Below are 21,343 nucleotides of genomic sequence, written 5' to 3'. Positions count from 1 at the left end.
GCCACTGTCCCTCTGCCCCATCCAGAGGGAACCCAGGCCAGCTCCCGCTGCACTAGCACATTGGGCTACGTTCCTTGCCCTGGAGGGTCAGAGTGAGAGCAAGAAAGTGAGAGGAGCTGGTAGAGAGAAGAAGGGGCCCCCCATGCAGGCTTCCAGGCTACGGTAGGAGGAAAGCTCTTACTCTGGACTGAGCTGGAGCTTTCAGATATTGGGCTGGATATTTTGATTGGCGTGATCATTCCTATAACTAAAGGTTCTGGAAGACTTTGGGGCCTGCCCAAAACCACATGCAGGGTTGGGGAGGATGGCCTACAGAGCAGTTGAATGGGCTCAGTGAGAAGCAGTACCACTGACTGGTGATTTCATCGTTGCCGGTGATACAGGAAGTGTAGGTCACCTTGGGAGAGCAGTTTCACACAATATATCAAAATAACTCCGCTGTTCTGTTTCTAACCCACTTCAGTCCTTTTACGTTCATCGTGTGATGGACAAAGAGAGCATATTTAGCTGACGATGAAGAACTCTTGAATTTATGTTTCAGTTTATATGTTTTGTTGCATTTTATTGAGATATTACATACTGCATACAAAGGGCACTAAACTTACATGTGTAGCTCAGTGACTTTTTACCTATGTACACGCCTGCACAACTACCACCTGGATCAAGATATGGAATGTTTCCAGCACCTGAGAGGCCCCTCCCGCTCCATGCCTCTCTTCCTGGCATTGTGCAGTTTTCTGTTAGCTTTAGTATTGTTCTTATTGATAGTATGCACTTTTTATATATTCAGGATAAAACCCTTTATCTGCCGATTACATTCATTTCCTCCAGTTTGTTCTTTTACTTTTAACATTGTATATGATTCTTTCTACATACATACACATACCCTTTCCCATTTCTAAGAGGGTTTTTTATATACTTTATCATATAAACATACACACACACTCACACAGACCCTGTCAGTCTTTTGTTAAAATATATATTCTGTAACACTTCCTGAACACGATTAACCAATAACTGCAGTTTAGGGTATAAGACAAGAACTGGCAGCTCTCACAACTCCACTCTGTAGTCACTCATAGCAGCTGAAGTGGTCATTTTTACACCTCCAAAAATCCCAGCAGGAGCTGAACTCAGGCCAGGCCGTCCACACAGCATGGATCTCAGAGCCAAGGGGCCTTCCGAATCCGGTTGGGAAAGCAGTGGGGCTATGGTGAAGAGCGGGGCTTCAGGGTCAGAGTTACCTGCATCGAAATCCCTGCCCCACAGGGATTTTGTTAGCCGTGTGGCTGAGTAGCCCGTTTAGCTCCCCAGGCCTCCATTGCTTCCTCTGTGTAAGTGGGGACGCCGTCACTTATTCCGTCCAGCGATGGTGAGGTCTTGGCGAGGTGAAACCCATTACAGTGACCCATACAGAGGGAGGCTCAAAGCACTGAGGATGGCTGATCCTGTGAGAGCCCTGTGACGGCGGGATCTGTCTAAACCAGGCCTTGAGGCAGGCAGAGTGTTGTCACCCCTGTATCACCAGTGAAGCCGTCCAGCCTCAGAGGGGTTCAATCTCTGGTGCGCAGTGAACTTTTTATAATGCTGGCAACGTTCTACATCTGTACTGTCCGGTACAGTAGCCTCTAGACACAGGTGGCTAATTGCACAGTTGAAATATAGCAAGCATGGCTGAAAAACTGAAGTTTTAACCCTATTTAAGTTTTAACCTTATGTAATTGAATTTGATTTAAATAGCCACGTTTGACTAATGGCTGTAGCGTAACTGCCCAGTTCTAACCCACACAAAAGTGCAGCAGCGGGCCAGACCCAGCTCTCAGGATTCTTTCCGCCCTCCTGCAGTGCCCCACTCCTCTGAAACGCGCCTGGCTGCTGGTCTCCACTAGGGCCCCAATAAGCCTGCTCTATTAGGATGATGGAGACGAAAGCAAAACCTTTATGTGGCATAGGTGTGGGGGCTCTAAATCTCAAAGAGAAGATGTGGCTTTTTCCAAAGAAGGGAACTGGACCAAGGAGCATCCTTACGTTGGGATTCGGGCCCGCAGCCCCAGGTCGGCGGTCCCGTGGGAGCGTGGCCTGTTGACTCACGGAGGTGGACAAATGGGTGCTGCTGTGAAGGCCCGTCCTCAGTGTGTTCAAGGAGCTCAGGGATCCGGGTGTCCTAAAATGAGAGTTCGCGCAGCTCGTCTCTTCTGTTTGTTATTTTGACAGATGACAGGGGGCCCTTTCCAATTTTTTGGCATTAGTAAAACACAAAATCCTGCGTCGAATGAGAGCACTAAGTTCAGATTTATTCTTTGTTCCAAATCTGAAACGGAGGTTGGGCCAGGACAAACATGGTACAGACTTTTGATGTGGGCGAGAGAATGAAATGTGTAAGGAAGAACCAGCTGCTTAACGCGCAGCTCCCATTGTCTCTACTGACAGCTCTCGGCCTGCTTCCAGCTCTGTCCTGTCCTCGGGCTCAGTGCCCTCCTTGTCTACACTCGCTCCTACCAGACTGCCATGGGCGACTTTCCCATGGGCTCTCGCTGCCCAGTCTCTGCTCTCGAGCCATAGATCTTCTTTTCCGCTTGCAAGGCAGTCTTGAGTACGGATGCCTGACCTTTGAGCAATTTGCAGAAGAAAGACTGCCTCCCTGGGCCACAGCACTCTGTGGCACATGGGTGCTTCCCGTCCCCACACCCCTGAAGATGCTCAGGACTTTACAACCACCCTTGCCCAAGTCCTTACCAGAGCTGGACGGGGAGATTTCCCACAGTCCCCTTCTGGGGGAGATGTGTTGCAGGGACTGAGCTGGGAGGAGGAGCTGCTGGCTTCCGTAGAAATGATCTCTGAGCCAGCCAGAGCCCTCATATTGTCTTAGTTATGGTATGGGGCTCGTGGTCTTTTATGGGCAACTTGAAAACCTAACCTGCCCCCACCCCTTAGAAGCCAGTTTCCTCTGTGAGGATATATTCTGAATGACAGACTCCAAATGTTTTTAAAAATTATTTTACAGATGCTGTCTTACTTACTATTGTCAGGCACTGTTCTAAGCAGTTTTCCAATATTAAGTCATTTACTCCTCGCTCCAACCTTTTGAGGGAGGGAAGGTAGATATTGTTATTGTCCCTGTTTTACAGATGAGGAACTTGAAGTCTAGAGCGATTAAATAGTTTGCCTGAGGTGACACAGAAGGCAAGTGCAGAACCAGGTTGCACACCCAGGCCGCTGGCCGCCCAGCTCATGCTCTGAACCCCTGACTCACAGCCTCTCCATCTCGCCGGCCAACTCTGGGAATGCAGGCGGCTCAAAGTGTACAGTGTAAAAAGCCACTTCTGACTCAAAACAATGAGAATATATATGCTAGCACTGATGGTGCTTCCTCTCTGTTTCTAAATCTTTCCTTGGATAACTTACTTTTGTCCCAGAGTCTATTTTGTGTTGCTTAAACAATGGATATGTATTTGTAAACGTTGCTGTGGGGCCAAGCACTGACCCCTCCTGACAACCACTGCAGTGTCTCCTGCATTCAGATGGTGATTAGCAGACCCCTGGGTCAGCCTCCAGGGGACGCTGGCCCTGCAGTCTGCAGGACAGGTCAGGAAACCCCTGCTGTTCTCGAGGCCTCGAGACCCCCGACGTCCCACCTGACAAGTGGATTAGGGCCCTACTGCTCAGGGGCCCCAAGTACAAGGAGGCTCCTGGGCCTGTCCCCAGCCAGTGGGTGCTGACGGGGATGTCGGGAACAAGAAGAGAGAATTTAGGCGCAATGTGAGATGCCGGTAGCTGTGAAATATTTCTTTTTAATGACAAATTAGTCCTATCTACTGCTTCAACCTTGCAAACGGTTTTATAAAATCACGAAACGGGAAGATCATCCATGGGCTACATACTTTTCATGTTAGTCACGTCCTTATTAATGAGTGCACACTGGCTTCTGGTCATCCACACTGCTTCCCCTGGACCTCTGCATATCCAAGCTAAGAAATCCCAAACGTCCGCCAGGCACAAACAGTATTTGTTCACAAACTCATATTTCCCATGAAGGCAGCCAAAATAAAATAGAGAATGCTCTATTTAATTCAATTAGGCCAGCAAATTAACTTCCTTTTGGCTCTTCCTGATTTCCTGGGCACACAGGCTGGTACTTATTCGCATCACTATAGTATTTGATACTGCCGTGTATATATATATATATATATGTGTGTGTGTGTATATATATGTTTGTCCTATTCTTCTCCCCTCAGAATAGACTGCCTTGATTGTCATATTTCACCTTAGTTGCTGGGTCAGAAAGGACTCATACGAGGAGAGAAATCTGGAAACCTGAATTCTGGTCTAGATTCTAATGTTAGCTTACCGTAGTCCTCATTTGTAAAATTGGCCAAATGATCCGTATTATGGGGTTCTTCTGCACAAATGAACTGTTTGCCAAATTGCTCTAGAAAATATAAAGTGTAAGAAACTATCATCTGATAAGTATGAGTTTTTCTTTTTTTTTAGGTATGATTTTTATTTTCTAACTCTTTTTCTCTGGTCCAGGTAAGAAGATCCTAGCTCCTTAAACTACTCATTGGAGTTTTTTCTAATCTTTTAAACATCCCTCTTGTTATCCTTTCAATTCTCCTTAAGCTTTCCGTGCTTGTCTTAAAAAATAGTTGGTGAGGCATTTACAACAGGATTTACTTAAGTCAGTGTGAAATACAATTAAGCGTTTAAAAGCCAGTGTCTTAAATGGAACTTATTTTCAGTTTCCGTTAATTGCCAAGACAGAAATTTAGGTTTCCCTGTGGAACGAGTGGGATTCTCTGACCTTTGGTGGATGGATTTCACTGACCATCAGTGAAGGAAACGCTGAGAAGGACCACATGGGATTTACGCACATGGACAGCTTCTTATCTCTGTTGTAAGAGTTTCTGATGAAAGTGCCCTGGACAGGCCTTATTTTCCCTAATTTGCATTCCCAACGCTCGGAATCATTCTTGGAAGCGTTTCTGGAGACCAGGCCCGCAGGCAAGGCCTCAGGCCCTTCCCTCCGTCACTTTAGAGCGACCTCAGGACTCCGAGGAGCCAGCTCAGCACTGGGCATCTCTGGTCGTTCAGGCCTGAAGTGTTGTCTCACCTGTCGTCCTTTTCTCTGTGTTCCTCTCCTCCCCACTCTGCCCCGGATGCCGCCGACCTGTATCTCCTAATCTCTTTGCACACAGTTTCTCCCTGGGTGAACGTCCAAGGCTATGCTTCTTCCCCATTCCGGACTCTCAGTGTGTCTTCTCCATGAGGAAAGGGAGGATGTACACTCTGCCTGTCAGCTTTCTTTATCAGTCTTTTTCCCTCCACGGATCAGGGCAGGGAGAACAAAGTATAACTCATAGACTGCTTTCTACTATTTTCCTAAGGCTCATATTTGAGTTACACTCAAAGATAATTTTGTTGGCATGTGGCATTAATTAACTAAGAAAATTAAAAAATCAGGATTAAAACCAGGCCCTTCCAAACTTTCTTCTTCCCTCCAATCTTTGTCATTGTCTTGAAAGCTAAAATCCATATCAATTAAACACCTATCTAGAAACCAAGGAAAAACACGGCATCTGAAAAAACTCTTTTTTCTGATAAATGCTTTTTAAACTGACTGATTCTCTTAAACTTAAAGATGTAAGCTTGGGAACTCTATCTGATTTCAAGGTTGTGGGGCAGTATTTAAAATTCTTTTTAGCAAAGCTGTTCAGGTGTGGAGGCTGAATTTTAGCAAGTCATTCAAATGCAGACATTTGTTAGAAAATGATCGAATGAATGATTTTCTGCATGGTCTTCCTTCGCGCTGCGTTGGTGTCATTCATTGCCATTTGCCTCTTCCCAGTTATTTTTGTTCTAACATATCTTCCACATTTTACATTGTGCCTTCTCCTAGTAGCCTCCCACTTCACATCTGCTAAGCTAACTTCCCACACTGCCAGTTTAAGAACTTAAGGTAGCTTATTACCACTTGTCTCAAAGTTGAGCACTCTCGCCAGGAACTTGTGTCCATTCATTCAACAAAGGTTAGACAGCCCCCTGGGAGCACCTGTGCTTACCAAATGTGGGGGTTAATTAATTCTATTATTATTATTAATTCTACAGAAGAAGCTCCTACATGAGAGTCAGTGCACATTTCCCATATATTCTGTTCCTCTCTGAAGATTCTGGAACCTTATGAGTAATTAATGATGAGTAAGTGTTGAACAGGTATGGGAAAGTTTAGGATTACTATGGTGTGGCTTTGCAGGGTTTCATTCTAACCATAATGCCCTTCCTTATGTTTTTCAATTGGGTTGTTCTTTCTATAGTGTGAACAGAGAGGCTTTGAAAATATCTTTGTCGTCAGGTGATAGGAGATGCTGGAAAACCTTGCATTTCATTTTTCCAGTGAGAAAACTTGATTCCAAGTCAAGGTTGCCCAGAGGTAGTGAGGAGGCAGGCAGACCAGGGCAGGTGGCCGGCGGACATGGCTGAGCAGGTTCGCTGCAGGGTCCCCCAGGCCAGCTTCTAGCCAGCACAACCTCCCCTGGACAGGGTTGCCGTATTAAAGTTCTGAATAAAAGTTCCCCTCCTCAAAAGAGCTGAAAACCACACTGGTTGGAGGCTTGTTATCTCTAGTTCATCAAAATGAGGATGCAGAGGAGGGCTCCTGGACCTGTCAGGGTTGATTTGGGAAGATCACTCAGCATCTTTGCCTCAGTTTCCCAGTTGACAAAATGGCCCGAATCTCACCTAAATCTACATCACAATTTAAATTAAATTCTTCGTCTTCTATAGTCAAAGAAAACAGAAAACAGTAGCATGCTTTTCATTTTCTTGAAAATCATTAAGTCAAACCCCAGGCCCTTATTTTTGACCCTAATACATCCTAAGCCCCTTTTCTATGAGCCCTTTGTTCCAGTTTTTAAAATTATTTACATGGTTTTACTCCACTCTGCAGTATTTCCACTTTCCTTTTAAAACTCTGGCCACTGTTAGGAATACACTGTACTGATTATCTAAAAATGTCACTTTCATAATTCTCTTTACCCTCAAACTCTCTTTATTGAGTCAAATTTTCCCAATGCTCAAGAGTTCCCTTGGCCATCCGCAGTATATTACTAATTATTGCCCTGCTCTCCTGAAAGAATGGACGTAATTTCCAAGATGCCTAAACTGTCAACAGGGATTGGTTTTAAAGTGCTGGAGAATCTATTTATTGCCTCACAGAGTACTTTTCTGTTGCGTGAGCTAGTCCTGTTAATACAAAACTGAGTCTCAAGATCTCTGTCTCAAATGGTTGTTAGGACAAGCGGGAGACAGTTCCAGACTCAGCATAGGAGCCAGCTACTGTCTGCCATGTCTTTCAACCCAGGCCACCAGCACTAATTCACAGAGAGCCACTTTTTCTGGAGAGTCTGTGTGCTGTCGCAGTTGAAAACTCAGGCTTCAGCCAGCACTACCTAGGTTAAGTCCTGGGTCTGCCACCTGCAACCTGTGTGACTTTGGACAAGATACTTAGATTCTCTGTACCTCGACTTCCTCATATGTAAAATGGGATAATAATGATTGTAACTATGTTGCTGTTGAGGGTTAAATTAGATACTAAAGTGCTTAAAATATCACCTACCAAGTGGCAAACCCTCACTAAGTCTTAGTTAGGATAATTACCTCAGGAGTTGTTCACTAACGGAGGGAAAACACTGACTCTCCGATCATTTATGAATGTGTTTGAGTAGAGGCAATAAAATTGTAGTGAGATACCCTCATCTCACAATAGCTTATCTCCGGGGGAGGATTCTAATATCGCCTGTTGGTAGCTTTTTGTTCCTAAGTGTTTGCTGGGTGCCCCACTCCGTTCCCTGACCCTGCACCTGGGCTGTCACCTCTTGCAGGGTGTTCCCGGGTACAGCCCCTCTCCTGAGACCCAGTGGGGCACTGCCACGCCTTGCCTGCATTTCAGTGTCTGGGTTTCATTGGTTAACATTTCCATCATCTACCCAAACGTCCAGTTTTCTGGTCACTGCCCTGCCTCCCCCAGAGCCTTATAGATTGACATGCTCAGTAATTGTTGAAAGAAGAGCTGTAGTCTCCTTTTCAGAGATTGAAATGTACATGTCTCACATCTTCTGGGCTCTCCGCTTTTGAAACCAGTGTGGTTTCTTTTTTCCAATCTTCTGTCTCCTCATCCCTGCTTCAAAAATTGGAAACAAAGCCAACCTCTGTCAGCTGTGGCTGTGATAATAGCAGTGAACGCCTCAGGTCCTCCTGGGAGCCAGGGGGGTTCGCTCATCTGGAGCATGAAGCGCTGTAAGATATTCTTCAGCCGGCACCTTCCCTGCTCAGGCAGGGCCGTGCTCGCTCTGCACCCGGCTGGCCGCGTCCAGGCGCCCGGTCTGCATCACTCTGCACTGGGCTGGCGGTGTCCAAGCGGAAAGGCGACGCCGACTCCCTGGTAGCCGGACGACTCAGGAGCGCCATCTCGTGGGCGCCCCGATTGCTGCCTCTGGGAAGGAGCCTGTGTTCCACCAGGAGCATTCTCCTTTCCCATTTCAGAGCTTGGGGAAATGCAGCCAAAAATTAGATTCTAGATAATTACAAAATGGCTGTCTTATTATTGTCAGACTTATTATGAATAATCTACCTCTGGATTTAAATGGGGCAAGTGCTTTTAGCTGCTTCAGGTTTCTTTTTATTGCGTGGTAGCTACCGTATTTTTAGCAGGGAATTTTGAGTGGCCAAGTCTGCATTTTACATGCATTGGTAAAAAAGAAAATTTTACATTCCAGATGGTACATCAGAGGATTCAGATTTTTTTAAATCAGTTTGTGAGGAGTTGTTTTTGGCTGAATTAAAAATAAATAAACAATGGCAAAGTCTTGCTACTCAAAGTGTGATGAGCTCAGAACAGTAGAATCTCCGTCCCCATTCCAGATCTGCTGCACCACAATCTGTGGCAATTTGTGGGCACAGGACAGTTTGAGAAGCGCAGGTGTAAAGGATTCTTTCCAGAGTGACATGGAAGACCTGTGTTCTGGTCCCGGCACTGCCACCTCCTTTCATGTCTCACCTCGGCCCATATGACCACATCCCTCAGCCTCAGTGGCTCGTCTGTGAAAAAAGATCATGGTTCCTGCTTCATTTGCCCCGGGTCAGCTGAGGAAGAACTGAAATCATGTACAGGAGGTCACTTTGAACATGGTAAAAACCTGTGCAAATGTAAGGGGAAATCATGAGTGAGAATTCTTGCATTTCAAACTCAGCAGAGAATCTGCTTTCTGTTAGCCAGCTACGTCATCAGCAGAGCGAATGTTCGCCTGTAGCCATTCATCCTGCTTCCAATCGTGTCTGGGCAGATTTCACCAAGTTTCCAGAGGTCTTTCTCAATCTAGTCTTCCTGGAGCTCCGAATAATAAGATTGCGTCTGTTTTCCTTAACCAAACCTATCAGACCCCTTGCCTTTCTGGGGGCTCAGAAGCGTTCCTGCTGTGGAGCCCAGGATGGGGCACAGTTGGTGCTCAATGATGCTTGTCGATGAAGCCATTAGTTGGCCCTCAGCAAGGTCCAAACACCAGCCTGATGTCCTTCCCATTAATCCATTTGTAATAAGGAGATTATTTGCATCATTAGAGACTTGACGTAGCTACAGGAGGACTCGGTCATCTCACTAATGAACATCAAATATTCATTGAGGAAAAAGACTCCTGATGACTGAGAGAACCTTTGGCAGTGCACACAGATTGAAGTAGTGAGATCATTATCTGTTCACAAACCTTGAAATCGCGGAGGCGGTGGGACAAAGGAAAAAACAGCTGCAAGATTTTACTCTCTTCTCTTTGTATACGTTTTAAAAGAAAAGTCAATAGCCAAGAAGCTGTAGGACAATCAGTAGGTGAAATTTTAGGAAAAATTTCCTGACCGAGTAGTTAAGTTTGCGTGCCTCATTTTGGTGGCCCAGGGTTTCACCGGTTCGAATCCTGGGCATGGACCTACTAGCACTGCTCATCAGGCCATGCTAAGGTGGCGTCCCACATAGCACAACCAGAAGGACCTACAACTGGAATATGCAACTATGTACTGGGGGGCTTTGAGGAGAAGAAGAAGGAAAAAAAAGATTAGCAACAGATGTTAGCTCAGGTGCCAATCTTAAAAAAAAAAAGACTTTTCTTAAAGTTAAATTGTAGTTGTAATGAGTAACGTTATATAGGAGGGAAAATGAACCTTCCTGCCACACATGTAAAGATGGAGTCTATTAAGCATGCAGCTCATCTCTGAACACCTGACAATCCCAAGGTGCTGCCCACTGGTGTTTCATAAAAATGCATTTAAGTAAGAGTACAAGAACCACAACTCTACCTCTTTATTCTTTTTTTCAATGTTTTACCTTGAAAATTTTCAAATCAAGAGAAGAATTGCCAGAATAAAACAAGTACGCTGGTGCACATCTAGAATCACTACTCATTAACATGTTTACCATATTTGTTCTCTCCCCGCCCCCTCCTCCCTCTAAAGCACAAAGACTTGCTCTTACATAGCCTCAGTAAAATGATCAAATTCAGGACAATTTAACGTTGATATAATGCTATCAACTGGTACATAGTCCTAACTCAATTTTGTGTATGTGTGTGTGATTTTGTTTTTATTTTTGTTTTGTTTTGGTGCAGAAGATTGGCCCTGAGCTAACATCCATGCTAATCTTCTGCTATTTTGTATTTGGGGTGCCACCACAGCATGGCTTCATAAGTGGTGTGTAGGTCCGCACCAAGGATCTGAACCCGCGATTCCTGGGCCACTGAAGCAGAGCCTGTGAACTTAACCACTGTGCCACCAGGCTGGGCCCCCTAATTCAATTTTTGCCAGTTGTCCCTTTATAAGGGTATTATTAATGCCGTTTATAGCATTTCCCCCTTGATCCCAGATCTAATCCAAGTTCACACGTTGCATTTAGCTGCGGTCCCTTTTGTGTCCTTTAAACTGGAAAAGTTACTCAGTTTTTCTTTGCCTTTTGTGATATCAACACCTTTGAAGAGCTCAGGCCAGTGCTTCCTCCCAATTACATCAAGATTATGCATTTGGGGCCAAAATACTGAGTAAGCGATGCTTCTGCACAGAGCATTCATTGCATTAGTAGGTACATGATGTTGGTTGGTTCCAGTATCGGTAACTGTCATTACTTGGTTACAGTGGTTTCTGCCAGGTTCTCCTTTAGTAATTTACAAATAATCTCAGGGCAGGGTTGGGGGAGTTACTCTGCTGCTGTTAATTCTGTTCCTCATTAGATTTCATCTACCATTTTAGCATCCATTCATGATCCTTGCCTTAATCAGTTATTACTGCTTTGGTCAAAAATGGTGATTTTCTGATTCTTGTATTCCTTTGCATTTGTCAGTTGGAATTCCACTATAAAATGTAGTTTTCTCTTCCACCCTCTGTATGTGTGTATCTATTTATGTATTTGTTTGTGAGCCTCAGTAGGGGCTTGCAGTTTCTTTGAGTCCATCGGTTGTTACTTATTACTGTCATTATTCATTTTGATGCTCACATTGTCCTAACGTTGCCCAGTGGCTGCCCCTTCAGTGTCACTCCTGTGTTTATTTGACACAGCCCCTTCAGTGTGTGTACATCATTTATTCTTTAACCTTGAGCATATCTGCACTGAAGTTCTTCATTCAAGTCACTGCCCACATATCAGATTTTATTCTTGCAACAAATCTTTTTTTGAGCTATTGCTCTGCCCCAGTTACTGATCTTACTCATGGTCCAGTGGGAAACCCCACAATAAAATTGGCCCTTACAATACAGTGGGTTATGATGGGGGCATCATGGGAGCACCAAGTCAAAGCTCTTTACCCCACTGGGTCAATGAGGGAAGGCTCTTGCGAAAAAATGTGTCACCTCCTAGACCTGAAAGATGAATAGAGATAAACATGGGGAGCAGGCACCGTGTTCCGGGCTGACGGAAGCACATGTCTCTTTATCTTGAGGAGTGGTTTCATGTGTCATGGAGCTAAACCCTTCAAAACTGGAATTTAAAAAGATTCATTTTATATTATAGGATTTTGAACTCAACAATGAACTAAAGATGAACGTCTTAAATTTGCTAGAAGAAGTTTTGCGAGATCCAGACCTTCTTCCGCAAGAAAGGAAAGCCACGGCAAATATCCTGAGGTAAGGCAACTGCAGGTGCCTGTGACTCACATTGGTTGATTTGTGCCATGTTCCTAGAAAAGAAGATCCTATCCAACCAGAAGGGTACGTCTTAGCCTCCTGGGGCGGCAGGGGTCGTGTTCTCACTGGTAGAGTGTTACCTAGCGTCTCCTCTTTCCTGGGGATGGTTGGGGTCGGCTGCCTCTGGAAGGCTTTGGCCCCGGAGACATAACTTGTGTGGCGTGCAGTCCCCCTATTTGTGTGGGCAGACAGTGGTTTACTGGAGAACCAAAAGTGCAAGGGGGGAGGCTTGAGGATCCTCTCCCGCACGTCCAGCAGGCATTGCAGAGAAGTTTTTTCCTCACGTGGGTTCTCATTGTTTATCATGAGCTCATGTTTATTGCTGGTAGCGCTTCTGTGGGAGTCTTGTGCCCCTGGCTTGTGGATGTGCCAACATGGACTAGTTAGGCATTCTCTTCAGCTTGCTTCACCAGTCCTAGGCCAATTTTACTGTCAGCTTCTCAGGTCAGGATTTCCACATCATGTAGGTTGTATAAATTTGGACCCCACACTCTACATGATAAAGACTTTTTTTTTGAACTTTGGGTTTCCCACTAGAGACCTGTTTGTATCTGTCCACCCAGCATCTCCTATAGCTTCTTGAATGGATAGGTGGATTCTTTTCCTAGTCTACTCTCTTTGAGGAGGGCAACCATCAATGGCTTTGTGCAGACATTTTAGTTATGGCTTTCCACCTCACTCATGGCGGTGTGGTCTATCCCTGCTTGGGGTAGGAAGCCCAGCATCTACATGCTAGAGCCTGGAACTCCCTTGCTATTCTGACTTCTAGTTCCCTCTTCATGTGAAACCTCTGGAAAGAATCTTTTCTTTCTTCTGAGCTTGGCTATATTGTTTCTTTGTTATCCAGAATGCTTGTGTGTGGAGAGGAGTCCATTTTAGCTCAGTCCACCATGTTTTTGGAAGTCGCTCCCCTATGTAGCAATGCCCGATTTGGGTCTCTAACATTTTAGCAACTGGCCCATAAGTCATTCTTAGCCCTTAGCTCAAGATCTGATAGCCAGCCCCTTCTTTGGTCTAGGGCCTATTATAGGTTGAATTGTGTCCCCCACCAAAAAACGGTGTGTAGAAGTCCCACTCCCCAGTCAGTCAAAGTGTGACCTTATTTGGAAATAGGGTCATTGCAGGCATAATTAGTTAAGATAAAGTCAAGCTGGAGTAGGGTGGGCCCCAACCCAATGACTGGTGTCCTTATAAGAAGATGGCCACATGAACACAGAGACACAGAGAGAATGTCATGTGAAGATGGAAGCAGAGGTTGGAGTTATGCAGCTGCAAACCAAGAACTACATTCTAGAAGTGTGTGTCCCCAGGGACAATTGACTGGCTAGCTGTCAGGGAAATGAGGGCGCTCAGTGGGGGAAAGACTGTCAGGATTGGGGTATGGAGCCCTCAGGCTGCCCTCCCCTCACAACACCCGTGCCAGACATGACCAGTCCATCCCGCCAGCTCTCTGCCTGCGCCAATAAGCAGCGAACTCTGTTGACTGACGCTGCTGTTAACTGAAGTTGGCACTTAAGAAGATTCCTATTCCTTCCCAGGTCTTCATTGCTCATCAGGCTTAAGACGTGCAAATTCTCTTTGCTGAATAAATGACCTGAGAATTAGAGGTGTGAGACGGATAAAGAGTAGAAGTTTTAGTAGATGGTACAGCCTGGGAGTATAACGCCAGCAGAGTCTGATTCGAACTTTGCAGGATGTCACAGGTTTAAATCTTGGCTCAGCTACTTATGCTGTCAACTTTCTTAACCAATCTAAACCTCACTTTCCTCGTTTATAAAATGGGGCTAATAATCCTCCCTACCTCATCGGGCTGTTGTGAAGATTGCATGGAATAATATGTATAAAGAGGGCAACACAATGCCTGAAACATAATTAGCACTCATATTACTGCCACGGTTATTATTATCATTATTGTTATTATTATTAGAAAGCACTGACAGTAGCTTTTGGGAAAAATAGTTTCTGCCATCCAGGCCATATGGCCGAAGTAAAATGGGGCTGGATCTTAGTCAAACTCAGCTTTCCTTAGACTTCATCGCCTTGTCTATACCCAAAAATATAATATATTAAAACTAAATTCAGTGTTGCACAAGGATGTGAATACAATAAAAAATCATCCAAAGATATACTTTAAATGGGTGAATTGTTTGTTATGTGAATGATCTCTGAATAAAGCTGTTACCAAAAAAAAAAACCCCACCGTCATAACCCACTTACTTCTATTTTGTAGAAGAAAAAGGAAGTCAAAAACAAAACAAAAAAGCAATTCCACTGATGGGGTGCCCCCAGCTGCCCACCCAGAATTCTAGTCCCTTGCAAAAGTCTTCCCAAGGTATTCTAAAAGTCCCAAGACATGTGTGCTCAGGAACGAACCCAGTCATTTTTCTGCCTCAGCATCTGTATTCAAGCTCACCGCTGCCAGGCCGCTTGAGTGGGAGATGCTATTCGTGCCAACTGTGAATGTCACTGTTTCTGTTGAGAATGCTGCCTGACAATCTTCGGAAGCCACCATTTCCCAATCAAAAAGCTGAGAAGGATGCCACCAGCCCCATCCCTGTGCCACCTGGACTCCAGAGCAGCCTCCCTCAGTCTGGGGTCTCAGTCTCTCACCATAATTCAAAATCCACCCAAGGAGCCAAGCAGAGAATGGATGTTACAATACCCCATCCATTCTCCCACCTCTGACCATCTTCCTCCCACAGGAAGTCAAAACAAAAGTCTTTGTTTAGCCCTGAACATATCAACAAAAGCAGACAGACACCAGTGCAGTCACCAGACTATTAGCTGAGCAGACAGCCAGACCCTGAGTCCCATTTTGGGTCAGCTGGATCTCTGGGGCACTAACTTATCTTCCCAACAAGCCGGTAAACAGATTTGTGCAAAAAAAATCCTACTGCAAGAAAACTACTGATCCTTAGATTGAATTTCCCCTGCCACATAATTCACTCTGCCTGTCCTGTGTTTAAGGGGTCCCTGCCCTGTCATGTAAGATTGTGATTATAGGAGGAATAAATGATACGTTAACTTTGATAACTTGCCGTTTCAGATATTTATGTTTATATGTATGAAATTTATATATTTAAATTTTTAAAAATTATATCAGAAGGATTAAAAATTAGGGTAGGAAGTAAGACCTAGATGGAAGCACCAACTGAAGGAATGCCATCATTCGTAAAATCCCTCTGTGGGAAAAACGTCACGGAGTATAAGAGAAAGAAACAGAAACAAAAGGATTATTGAACAGCCCTGAAAATTATAAAGATATTCTTGTTAGTTCATTTCTTAATTTGGAAACAAACAATGAGTTATTTCCAGGCAAAGCCGGGAGATTTTAGCATTAAAGGTTTCCACGTACTTATGGACACCATGTGCCAGAGCATGGGTAGCAATGGGATCAGGTAAGCCTGGAGGGAAGGAAAGCCATCCTTGAGAAAGCATAGGAAGTAGGAGATGGTCTGACAGGTCCCAGAAGGTGAAGCAACAGGACGCTAAACCATCCACAAAGTCCGCTGAGGTGGGGCTGAGCAGAGTCTGAGGCAAGCCATGTCAGGGGCTCAAGCCAGCCAGTGCCAGTGGTGAGCCAGCAACCCAGAGAGTGTAGACCAATCTGAGGATAGAGGCTGGTTGCTCTTGGCTCTGTTTTAAAGAGTAACTGATTTCTACAATTGAAGGAGGAATTTTCCAGTCATGGAATTTGGATAATCGCGTTTCCTTTTAAGTTTATCTGGTGTTTCATTATAAATGCAGAGCTGTTAGACTGATCCAACTGACTGGTAGATGTGGGGAAAACCCAGGATCCTGGAGTCTTCATCAGAACTCTAAGTTAGTCAGAAGACCAGAAGCAAATCCTTCCTGTTTGGGAACTGGACTGGAGGTAGAGAGGCCTTCACATCGGAAGGGGAACATTTCTGAACATTCCTCCCAGGGAATACAAGTTATGATTGTGAGAGCTAACAGCATACCGTCTTGAATTGAATGTAGCCCTGACATTTGAGGTTTATATGTGTTCGAGTCGTACAACAGTGAGATGTAGGCATGAAACATGTATTTAAACGTCTATTACAGTAATACAGTAGAGTGACAGCTTTCTGTGATGAGCTGACCTCACATAGTCTCACAGCAGTCACTTTATAGTGAATAAGCTTATTAGCACAGGTAGTTTGTTGCCCTTTTTGTGAACAAAACCCTCTGCTCAAGACTTTTGTCTTTCTAAAATACCTCCTTTATAACGCTGTCTCACCAGCTGGCTTCTGAATCTATGCAGTGTAGAGTCTTTTGTAGACACCTGAAATGCCACAAAATGAAAAGAAGCAGTGGTTGACTTCTTGCATGGTCAACTGGAATGAGCTCAGGTCATGAAAAGCCCACCCCCAAGCATCTCAAAGCCCCAGGCAGCATCAACAAGGCTCTCATGAAGAGAGAAAATGCTAGATAACTTAATGGGACTGGAGAATATCTTGGAACATTGGGTAAGATCATTGAGGAGAGGAACATTTGAGAGAAGCTAACTAACTTGTTGACCATTTCTTTCCAAGGGAAGAATATTGCCCAGCCTCATAAAAAAGATCTTTTCCACGGGTACACAGAGTTATGTGGCCACCGATCTTTCTCCAGGAACCTAGACTACAGTGGAAAGAATGCCAAACACTTTGGGAGAGTCACCTTTATTCCCTGTGTGTAATCCTTAAATGTGATTTAACAGTCTTTGGAGAAAGAGTTGTGCTTATTTATTTTTTCTTTTCCTTAATATGCCCTTTATCATATGGTAACCGCTTCTTTCTGCTCACAAATGTGGCTAATTGCTGGCAAGAGGCTTGCCACTCATATGAGCTAGAAGGATTCTTCTCTCTTCCATAAGCCTGCTTAAGAGAAGCACAGAGTGGCAGGAGAGCATCACCGGACTAAACTTGGGACAAGTTAGTTGATTTTTGTGCTTTTGTTTCCTCATCTGTAAGACGAGATAACAATGTTTACTTTGAAGGGATTTTTTGTGATATAGGAGATAGTGTATGTCAGATGCTTAGCACATGCCGATCATGTAGGGGTCATACAGTAAGCCATCTCTATTGATTTTGTATTGTTGTGGGTGGTAGTTTTGTTTAATCAATTCAGAACACAAGAGAACGTCACATCTTTTTTTTTTTCATGAGGAAGATTCTCCCTGAGCTAACATCTGTGCCAGTCTTCCTCTATTTTGTATGTGGGATGCCTACCCAGCATGGCTGATGAGTGGAGTAGGTCCATACCCAGAATCCAAAACCCTGAACCCAGGCAACCAAAATGGAGGTCAAGGAACTTTAACCATTTGACCACAGGGTGGCCCCACATAGTTATTTCTTTTAAAATTTGCTTCCTCTAGCAGACAGGCAACATGGTTTAGTACTGTTTAGATATTTTAATACTGTTTTTTTTGGTGAGGAAGATTGGCCCTGAGCTAACATCTGGTGCTGATCTTCCTCTTTTTCTTCCCAAGCCCCAGTACATAGTTGTATATCCTAGTTGTCAGTCATTCTAGTTCTTCTAAATGGGATGCTGCCACAGTATGGCTTGATGAGCAGTGTGTAGGTCCACACCCAGGATCCGAACCAGTGAACTACTGGCCACTGAAGCAGAGCACGTGAACTTAACCACTTAGCCAGTGGGCTGGCCCCAGATATTTTAATACTTTTAATATGTCACTGTGCTTTCATTCTGGAAAACTTGAAGTGCTTGTCCCAGATGGCAAGTTATATAATCAGTGTAATTCTCCTGGACTCTGAACGTCTGTTGGACACGAAGTATCACTCCCACTCTAAAACCAGCACCCACTTCAGTGTTAATTAACTTGCATATTATTCATTCATTCACTCATCACTTATCAAAAAAAAAATATTTATTGGGAGCTGAATAACACCGTGTGTGGGGATACAGGACCACGTGAGTCTCAGGAAGGTGCATCAGAGGAGCAAGGGGGAGAATTTACCTCTTGGCTTCTGCCTGGCAGTCTTCAAATTCTTGCCACCAAGGAGCTTCCCAGAGCTTCTGGTCTACTTCCGCATGGGGAGGGGCTGGCTCTTCATCTTCTGCCTCAGCATCAGCAGGGAAGGGCCAGGTTAGGAGCTGGAGGAGCGTGGATGGGGCACTCATCCTTTGAGAATCCCTGATTGACTATTCCAGGATGCCCGAATCCAGGCGTGGCTCCTCTCGGTGGTGCAGAGCCCACCAGCTCACCCTCGGTTTCCCTTTGATGATCAGTGTTTCATTTACAACCTTGTATGTAACAAGTTGGCTCCTTGTTACAAGTCAGCTGTCTTGGTGAGCCTCTGGTGCCTTTGACATATTTTTCTGCTTTCCTGATGGCCTGTGTCCATCTCAGATCTCTACAGCCTCCAGCTAGTGGCACGTCCTCGCGGACCAAGCCCTCCACCTTTCCACCCAGCGAAAACCCAACTGCATTTTGTCATTTCATTCCTGGCATGTCTGCTTTCTCTTCATGGAGGCTATTTTGATGTGTTTTTTTTAGGGCCCTTTCACAAGATGATCAAGATGACATCCACCTAAAATTAGAGGACATAATTCAACTGGTAAGTTCAGCCACGGCCCTATCCAGCACAATTATGTGCAAACTGCCTCTGGAGGGCAAGCAGAATGCCTGTGACGAACTGAGCGCTTGACCGTGTGTTCTGCTGAGGAAGCTCTGTGAGATGAACACATGCGGCTTGGGGGTTAGCAATTGGCCCATGGTGTTCATGGCGGCTGACATTTCTGAGCTTTCTGCCATTTTCTTCATAGCTAGACTCTGTGATGGTCTTGGTACCTCAGCAGCTGCAGAGAGCTGACAGTCACCTCACTCCAGGGTCTGTTTCGTTGTCCCCCTCGTCTCTTGCAGACGGACTGTCCGAAGGCCGAGTGCTTTGAGACCTTGTCAGCCATGGAGCTGGCGGAGCAGATCACCCTCCTGGACCACATCGTCTTCAGAAGTATTCCCTACGAGTGAGTGCTGCCCTCACAGCGGGAGGGTCCTGTCAGGCAGGGCCAGCCCACGTAGAGTTGACGTTAGTCCTAAGCCAGATGTGTGTGCGAAGAGTTTGAGTCTTAATCTTAAGATGGTTTGGTCCCACGTGATTGTCTTTTGGTTCCAATTTATGTTGGAAATATTGATATGAAAGTACAGTTGGCCCTTTGTGTCTGCAGGTTCCACATTTGCAGATTCAACCACCCCCAGATCAAAAGGCCTACAATGGTTGCATTTGTACTGAGAATGTAGGGACTTTTTTTCTTGTCATTATTCCCTGAACAATATAGTGTAACAACTATTTATATAGCATTTACGTTGTATTAGGTATTATAAGTAATCTAGAGATGATTTAAAGTATATGGGAGGATGTGTATAGGTTATATGCAAATACTAGGCCATTTTATATAAGGGACTTGAGCATCCATGGATTTTGGTTTCCATGGGGGAAGGGGGCGTGCCTGGAACCAATTCCCCATGGATGCTGAGGGACAACTGTATTGGAAATATTGAGGACTCTCAAGATGGTCACTCTTGTGTCTCTATATGTACTAAAGTTTCCACGGAATGTGCATTTCTCTGTACTCACATTCTCACATTACAGAAACCTCGCTGCAGCTGTAACAGTGGTGCCTAAAATCATTTTGGAAACATTAAAAATGTATCCCCCTCAGAGACTCTGATTCCAGTAGGTTTGGGGCCCAAGAAACTGTATTTTCATTGAGAATCACAGATAATTCTGAGTGGTCTGAGACTTTGAGAAAGATTGATCTTGGATAAATGCTGTAAATTCTGCTACAGTTCTTCACCCACTTCCATAAATCAACAAGTATTGCTGAGCTTTGAGACCACGGGCTCGTCACACAGCCTTGTAATTTCCTCATGTGTAGAGTAAGGGTAGGCTCTTTAAACGCCAACCCCTCACCCCCAGCTGTCATATTCGGTAGCTCCACAAACAAGGCCTTTGTTTGGACAAATGCCAACTGTTGGCACACCTCCTCTGTGAACTAATAACTAAATTGAAGGTACGGGAGGGGCTGGGCAAGAAGTAGGAATGTGAGGCATGTCATATGTAGAGAAGAGGATAGTCGTGGTGATGGAGGGGCAAGGTCGCAGGGTGGATGTCAGAGGATGGTTAGAGGGTCAGAGCTACAGCTTTCTCAGAGAGGCATAAGGGGCATGGCCAGAGGATGCCCCTGCAGACTTTTCTTTTATGTGTTTTATCTTCTTTCCCTACCCCTCTTCCAGTAAACCTAACCATGAACACGAAAAAATTAAAACAGGAATGTGGCCCATTGGCCATTCCAATGAACCCAGTGACTATTTGAAGACTTGAGTTAGGATCCACAGTGCCTCTTTCCTGCCCCCACCCTCATCCCCATTTCCACTGCTGCCCTGCCACCACCTCCTGATTACTCTCCAGCACAGTGAGGATTCGGGAGGGAAAAGAATGTGACCTCTAGGGATGAGGAGAAGGAGCAAAGCTCAAACCTTCATGGTTGTCCTTTTTGTGGTCTCTTCCTGGGACCCTCCCCACCTCTCCTCCCTACCTCTCCTCCCTGTTCCCTGTGTGCTGTTGTGAACATCCACCAAGTATTTTCATCCATGGAACTGGCACACCTTTATCTCCAACAGCCCTGCAGGATGGGAGCAGTCCCACCAACATGAAGGGACAAAGAACCTTGCAGAGGGACTCAGTCAGCATTTCTGGATTAACACTGTGTCAGAGTAATTTCATTTCAAGCTATTCTTAGTAATGCCGCTACAAAATAATTCCCGTATGCTCCATCTTGATTGTCCATTGCTTGCTGTGATCTGTGACCTGCTCATGAGTGAAGTGAAGGAGCAGGGATGTCATCTGGAAGACAGACCTTCTGCCAGGCTGAGCTCCCGCCACTGTAACTGCCATCCTCAGATGAATGGGCTGAGTGTTTGCTCAGCTCTTATCACATGCAGTGTTCTGGGCTCTGGGGGAACAAAGGCAAGTCCCTGCCCGAGGAATCGACATCCTCCTGGAGAATGTCAGAGCAAAGCGGAGAAAAACATGCTGTCCCTGACTAACGTTTCTGGTAGTGATGGATTCTTCGGAACTCTTGCTAAGGCTTAAAAATTTTTTAAGCTGATCCAGGGGAAATAGTC

The 21,343-nt window shown here is 45.0% G+C and overlaps 1 protein-coding gene across 26 annotated transcripts in view; it reads left to right on the top strand.

Moving 5' to 3' along the window:
* The window catches only part of RASGRF2 (Ras protein specific guanine nucleotide releasing factor 2), a 215,255-nt gene that overhangs the window by 176,592 nt on the left and 17,320 nt on the right, over positions 1 to 21,343 (top strand). For all 26 annotated transcript variants that reach the window (XM_070571504.1, XM_070571516.1, XM_070571503.1 and 23 more), the window contains 3 exons: positions 12,038 to 12,150; positions 18,713 to 18,773; positions 19,079 to 19,182. In XM_070571504.1, coding sequence (XP_070427605.1) covers positions 12,038 to 12,150; positions 18,713 to 18,773; positions 19,079 to 19,182 — 278 coding nt within the window. The remainder of the gene's footprint in view (positions 1 to 12,037; positions 12,151 to 18,712; positions 18,774 to 19,078; positions 19,183 to 21,343) is intronic.

The sequence above is a fragment of the Equus przewalskii genome, chromosome 13 (genome assembly GCF_037783145.1).
Source record: "Equus przewalskii isolate Varuska chromosome 13, EquPr2, whole genome shotgun sequence".
Taxonomy (NCBI): Eukaryota; Metazoa; Chordata; class Mammalia; order Perissodactyla; family Equidae; genus Equus; species Equus przewalskii.
Note: the sequence above shows the minus strand (reverse complement) of the source record. Positions and strands in the feature narration are given on the sequence as shown.